The sequence below is a fragment of the Lacerta agilis genome, chromosome 1 (genome assembly GCF_009819535.1).
Source record: "Lacerta agilis isolate rLacAgi1 chromosome 1, rLacAgi1.pri, whole genome shotgun sequence".
Taxonomy (NCBI): Eukaryota; Metazoa; Chordata; class Lepidosauria; order Squamata; family Lacertidae; genus Lacerta; species Lacerta agilis.
The window spans coordinates 85654825-85661345 of NC_046312.1; the positions used below are offsets into that span (position 1 = coordinate 85654825).

At 44.7% G+C, this 6521-nt stretch overlaps 1 protein-coding gene across 1 annotated transcript; it reads right to left on the reverse strand.

The window, feature by feature from the left end:
* Positions 1–1565: 1565 nt before the first annotated feature.
* RPL37A (ribosomal protein L37a) lies at positions 1566–6290 on the reverse strand. The gene is made up of 4 exons (XM_033161486.1): positions 6165–6290; positions 3985–4113; positions 2985–3067; positions 1566–1710 (listed from the first exon to the last, which is right to left on the reverse strand). Exons 1-4 carry the CDS (start codon positions 6273–6275, stop codon positions 1647–1649), a joined length of 387 nt encoding a protein of 128 aa, XP_033017377.1. The 5' UTR covers positions 6276–6290; the 3' UTR covers positions 1566–1646.
* Positions 6291–6521: the final 231 nt, after the last annotated feature.

Genomic DNA, 6521 nt, shown 5'->3' on the forward strand with positions numbered 1-6521 from the left:
AAGTGAAATCTGCTAGAGAGCTTGCGCCACTCTTAACTCTGCATTAACTGTTTAAGATTCACCGATTTGCAATCAGTGGAAGACTTTACTTTTCCCTGTACAGTGGACATGAGAACTGACACATCTTACAACTGTGCAGGGAAACCCACAGTACTGCCTTGGTGGGTCACCTGTATTCTCTCCAGTCCCTCTTGAAAGAGTTGCAGTGGTAAGGCAAATATAGGTTAATGCCTGCAGGTGAGGCAATCCGCTTTTGCAGGAACTCTCTGAGCAGAGCCCACTTAAATTATCTGCAGCTTCGGTTAAAAAAAAAAAAAAGGACTATAAGCCTCCACGAGATCCAAAACAGCTAGGGAGTTTCTTTGCTGGAAAATATCCACTACTGCATTGAGGCTTTCAATCTTACTTCTAAAAGAAAGGAAATGGCTGATAAAACTACCTTCTGAGAGATATGCTCAGTATCTCGAGATTCAAGAGAAAAGAACATACCAGGTATTTTTCAAAAAAAATTATTTCAGACAAAAACAATTGATGTATATGGTGCTGCTTTTGAGTTTTTATATTCCAAGTTAAAGTTTAAATATGGCAGTAACGTTTAGCCAAGATTTCTGCATTGCATGGGGTTGGACTAGATGACCCTTGGGTCCCATTCAACTCTACAAAAATACGATTCCTGAATGCTTTGAACTCAGCCAGTTATCTGTGTGGAAAGTGTCTCACTCATTGCACTAGCAAAATATTGGCATCCCATTAGAAAAGTGTGGAAAATGCAAGGCAGGGCAATCCTCATACCCAATTTTTGCACTCCTCCTGGGGATCAGGATTTGGCAAAAGTGCCTGTCTACCAGTGTAGAGAGCACTGCTGTGCCCACCAGGTGCAGTGAGCACACATTACCTCTGGCAAAGCTATTTTGGGTGGCACACAGAACAGAGCAATGCTGGTGCTATATCCACTGATGAAAAGGTAGCCCAACTCTTGGAGACAGCTGGTTTTTGTCCTGATGCCATAGCAGCCTGGAGCTGGTGGAACAAAACCACCCACCCATTCACTGCCCTAGTCAGCATATGCACAGGAGGGAACCTGCTGCTCCCCGTCCTTCCAATTAGGATTGCTCCATTTTCTGAAAATAAAATTCTACAACTATCACAAGGCCTTAATTGCATTTTGTTCTGTACCTTAGCTCCATTTAGATTTGGAAGAGTTATCTGTCTGTAAATCTTTTGGTTAAAGATTTACAGACAAATACAGATCACATGCTGGCAAAAATATCAGATAAGTGGGATCAATTTCAATGTAAGTGATTATGTGCTTAACTCTCCCACCAAAATCAGCATGACTTATAAGCACTTCATTTTGCATGCTTTAACTTGTTCATTATACTTTTACTGAGATGTTACTGCCTGGCAAATATGTCTACATTCTATTTTAACTTGACCTGATTTGTATAGCACATTATTGCTACTCTTACATAAACCAACTGAGATTTTGTGCAGAAAGGGAAAAAGCAAGATCAAAAAGGTACACTGCCTGATGGGACTGTTCTTGCACAAAATACCCAAAAGGGTTCATTGTTCACAACCACCTTTAATTGACAATAAGGACATGAACTGTAGAGGAAGAGTAACAGTGGAACAAAAATATGCTTCTACTGGTCTTTTAACTCCTTCAGTCTTCTGATGGCAGATTTCACTGTCACTGCTGAAGTGGTGCTGGAAGAAACAGAAAGTATCACTATTATTTCAAATGAGACAAACAATTAGCAGTTTCTGTAATAAGCTTTTAACATTTTTTTTTAAACTAACAAGAGTCAGCTAAATGAAATATTTAATAGTGCATGCAAAACGTTGGGGTTTTTCTTCTTTACTTTAGATAATAATAATAATAATAATTTATTATTTATACTCTGCCCATCTGGCTGGATTTCACCAGCCACTCTGTTCGACTTCCAACAAAATATTAAAAATACAATAAAACATCAGACACTAAAAACTTCCCTAAACAGGGCTGCCTTCACATGTCTTCTACAAGTCAGATACCTGTACAGTGGTGCCTCGCAAGATGAAATTAATTCGTTCTGCGAGTGCTGTCGTATAGCGAAAATTTCGTCTTGCGAAGCACCAACGGGGGAAGAGCAGTTTGATGGGGGGGGGGAGAAAATCGGAAATTTTTTCGTCTTGCGAGGCAAGCCCATTGACAAATTCGTCTTGCGAGACAGCCTTCCGCTAGCAAATGCCTTTCGTCTAGCGAGTTTTTCATCTAGCGAGGCATTCGTCTAGCGGGGCACCACTGTAGTTGTTTATTTCCTTTCCATCTGATGGGAGGGTGTTCCACAGGGCAGGCGCCACTACCGAGAAGTAGCAACCATGAGGACTGCCCCCTCCCCTTGCATCTAGTATCATTTTTTAAACACATAGTGTCAAACCTCTTCTTACGTCCGCCTCCGCTTGCATCCATTTTGCCCAACGTCCACGGCAAACCCGGAAGTAACCGGCAGGTTTGCCACCATCTGCGCATGCGCAGGAGCGACAATCGTCGTCCGCGCATGTGCAGCTATCACTGTTTGCACATGTGCAGAAGCTGCGACTGCTGCCCATGCCTGCGCACAACACGCCTCACCCAGTGACCTGTTTCGACCTCCGGAACGGATTATGGTCGCAGGTAGAGGTTCCACTGTACATGTTTGATAATCACAATGTACTATCTCCTGTGTCAGAGGAAGCAAGCCTCTGAATACCAGCTGCTGGAAGTCAAGAGCAGGAATGCACTTCTACACGTCCTGTTTGAGTGTATCATAGGGTTCAGGTTAACCGCACCACTGTGAAAGCAGACTCCTGGACTAGATGGGCCCTTGGTCTGATTCAGCAGGGGTCTTCTTAATTTACTTTCCACCAGCATACCAAATGCCACACAGTACCCACCACAGATGAAAATGGAACATTCCCTCCAGGCACGCGTACCCCTCAACCAATATAATTTCCCTTACTTGTATGTCCAGGCACCACCAGCTACTGTTTTCATACAAGAGCCACAGTGCCAGATACCCACAGCTTTCCTCTTCATTTTGGTCTGTAAGAAAAACGCAAAAGCTACTTACTTCCCTGGGAGCATCCACCATACCACAACACTTCCATCAAAATGCATCTCAGCCTCTAGTCATCATTTTAAACACACAACACATATGGTTTTTTTTAAAAAAGTGATGATAATGCATGTTTTTAACACTACACACATGAATTTGCATAGAATCAGGTCTGAGCAAATGTACCGGTAAGCTCAGGACCACACACCAAGAAATCCCACAACACGTTCTGAAACAGCAAGCACATATTGGGAGAACTGTTTAGCCCCATGGATTCTCTACTATGTGCTTCCACAGGGGGTCAGTCCTATCCTTCCCCCATTTAACATCTGCTTGAAATGGTGGTGTGGTCACTCAAGAGTTTTGTAGCCTGCTGTTGTTATGATGCAGCTCTACTTCTCTTCATCGTCAGCAGCTGAGGCCATGGATGTGCTGAATCACTGCCTGGCACCATTCACATAACAAAAAGTACTATAGAGTCCCTTTCAACTGTACAATTCTATGAAAATTTTCAAAAGTAGGGGGGCTCATGGCTTAATTATTAAAAAACAATGAGTCCACAGTCTACAATACTTAGCTAACCACTGATCTACAGCATTTGTGGCACTCTAGATGCTGTTGGATTATCATTCCCACCATCTCTAACCATTGGTCATGCCAGCTGGGGCTGAATACTGTTGAAACTAAAACACCTGGAGGGCCACAGGTTCCTCATACCTACTCTATACTCTCATGAACTTGATTGTACATGATGGTTGCTTTAAGTTGATTATTACAAAGAATACTATGCCTGAGCAGTTTAGTTAGCATAAGAGGCAAAAGGTAAACTATGACTATTAAGTGGAGTTTTGGAAAAAATGAAATTATGGACTGGGAGCTCTGCAGCAACAGAGGGTACACTTACCTTGCCACAGAAGGAGCAAGTATATTTAGCATGCTGGCTAATTTCAATCTTCTTCACCATTTTCCTCAGGGAAGCTCCGTATCGGGTACCATATTTACCCACAATCCCAACCTTCTTGGTTCGTTTGGCCTATTATCATTAGAAAAAAGAAGCACATTAAAATTTCATTTCTGGCAAAGTTATTTGCAACTATACCCACATTTACAACAATTAACAGCCTGACTCAAGGCATGTTTACTCAGAAGACACAGTGAACTCAGAAAAGCACTAATTCCAAGCTAAAACCATTCATTTCCAGTTCTCGAGTGTAGTCATGACTAACAACTTTTAATAGATACTGAACTGGCATAGTGACCAGGATACATAATCCTAAATGTGATGGGGATGGGACCCACTGTATGGTTGGACTGCAGCAGTCGTCTATGTTCTACAAGTCTCTTATTTGCAAAGGTAATTGCAAAATAAAATACCTGGGGGTGGGGAGGGTGTTTTCTGCAAAGTAAATGCTACTTTTAAATTATTTTTGTCCATTATTATTATTATTATTAATAGTGTTATACATAGAATGAGAGGGCAGCTCCCTTGCCAACCATATTTATATTCTGCTCTTTTTTCAAGAACTTAAGAGGATAAGGTTTTCTTATTTGATTCTCACAACAACTGCTGACAGATAGTAGTAGGCAGAGCCCTCACCCCTCCAGCTTTACAGCCTGAGGCCTCCCCAGATAAAGTTAAACAACATGCTATGTGTCACACCACAAACAGAACTTTCATACAGGCCCTTTTCGTACAAGTGGCACAAAACATTACCCCCCTGTTCAGGCAAGCTCCCACAATCAATTACCCTAGAGCACGAATAGAGAAACTTGGGCCCTCCGGGTGTTGCTGTACAACCATTCCCACCACCCCTAACCACTGGCAATGTTGGCTGTGGCCTATAAGGGTCCAACTGAGGGCCAGATTCCCATCACCTGCCTTAGAGCAACCCTGGGCACAGGTAAGAGATCTGCTCAACCTACCCAATGCAAACTACAGACCCTTTCCTCTTGCAAAGGTTCTGAGAGAAAGGCCTTTAGCCTTTTTATTCCGGATCTAGGATCAGAGGCTGGCGAGACCCACAAGGTGGTGAAAAATCCTTGGCAGACTTTTTTTGCCAAAACAAAATCAAAAATTCTTTCCAGTAGCACCTTAGAGACCAACTGAGTTTGTTCTTGGTATGAGCTTTCGTGTGCATGCACACTTCATCTGAAGAAGTGTGCATGCACACGAAAGCTCATACCAAGAACAAACTCAGCTCATACCAAGAACAAACTCAGTTGGTCTCTAAGGTGCTACTGGAAAGAATTTTTGATTTTTTTTGCCAAAGCATTTCAAACGCACACCTAAGAGGAAAAAAAACCTGTTCTAATTATTCCTAGGAACAATACAAATTCCTCTCACTGAAACAGTCCAGGAGATCTGAGCACCTTTGATCTTGGAAGGGGGGAAAGCGAGAGTGCAGACAAAAGGAAGGAAAGGAGCAATAACTAAGGATGACGGGCAAAGGCTCAGCCGACCTAATCTCACAGGTAACCAGGCAGCCGAGGGAGGACTGCATAGCTTTCAAGAGGACCCGAAAGCCCAGGGATTCCTTAGCCACCTCCTGCAGCAAATTCTTAAGACCAGGCACCCCCCCCCAAACTCGGCCCTCCAGCTTTTTTGGTACAATTCCCATCATCCCTGACCACTGGTCCTGTTAGCTAGTGATGATGGGAGTTGTAGTCCCCAAACAGCTGGAGGGCCGAGTTTGGGGGTGCCTGCTTAAAGACGACGCTGACAACCCCTCTCTACTTTCCATCGTTTAATTTAAAATGGAGGCGGGGGGGGACACACTCCAGCTGGTCGCCGCGCCAAGTCAAGCGAGGCCTCACGGAAGCAGCAGAACGCAAGCAAGGGAACCCAGCCCGCAACCGCCACCATCCTTCTCCCTCGCCTCCAACCCGCAGGCAGCGAGCGCCCCTTCCTCCAAGCCGGCTTCCTCAAGCGCCGGTACCGATCAAAACTGCTCCCAATGCTCGGCTGCCTAGATTAGCCTGCCCCCATGTTTCCCACTCCCGGCGACGCCCGTGCGGAAAGGCGAGCGACGGAGAGGATGGCGGCGGATAAATCCCGAATACCAAAGGAAAGGAGCGGTCGCTCACCATCTTGTCACCGCTGCAGGCCGCAGGGAGAGAGAAGGAAGTGCCCTCTGCGCACGCGCAATGTCCCGCCGGGTCAGGAAGGGGGAAAAAATCAGCGTATGACGCAACCATTGAGACCGAGGAAGCGATAGTGGGATTGTCTGCGCGCCAGGAGGTATTGCGACTCTATGGTCAAACCTTCCTCGTCACTCTAGCTTTTCAGTTGTTGCCTCGAATAGAGAGTAGCAGCCGCCTTAGAAGACGCGACAACTCTGAACGGCTTACAGCAACTGTATCGTGCTTAGGAACGGTACAGTAACTCCCCTTGGAATGATGCTAATCTTGCATTGTGACCCAAGCATAATAGAAAGTCAGTCA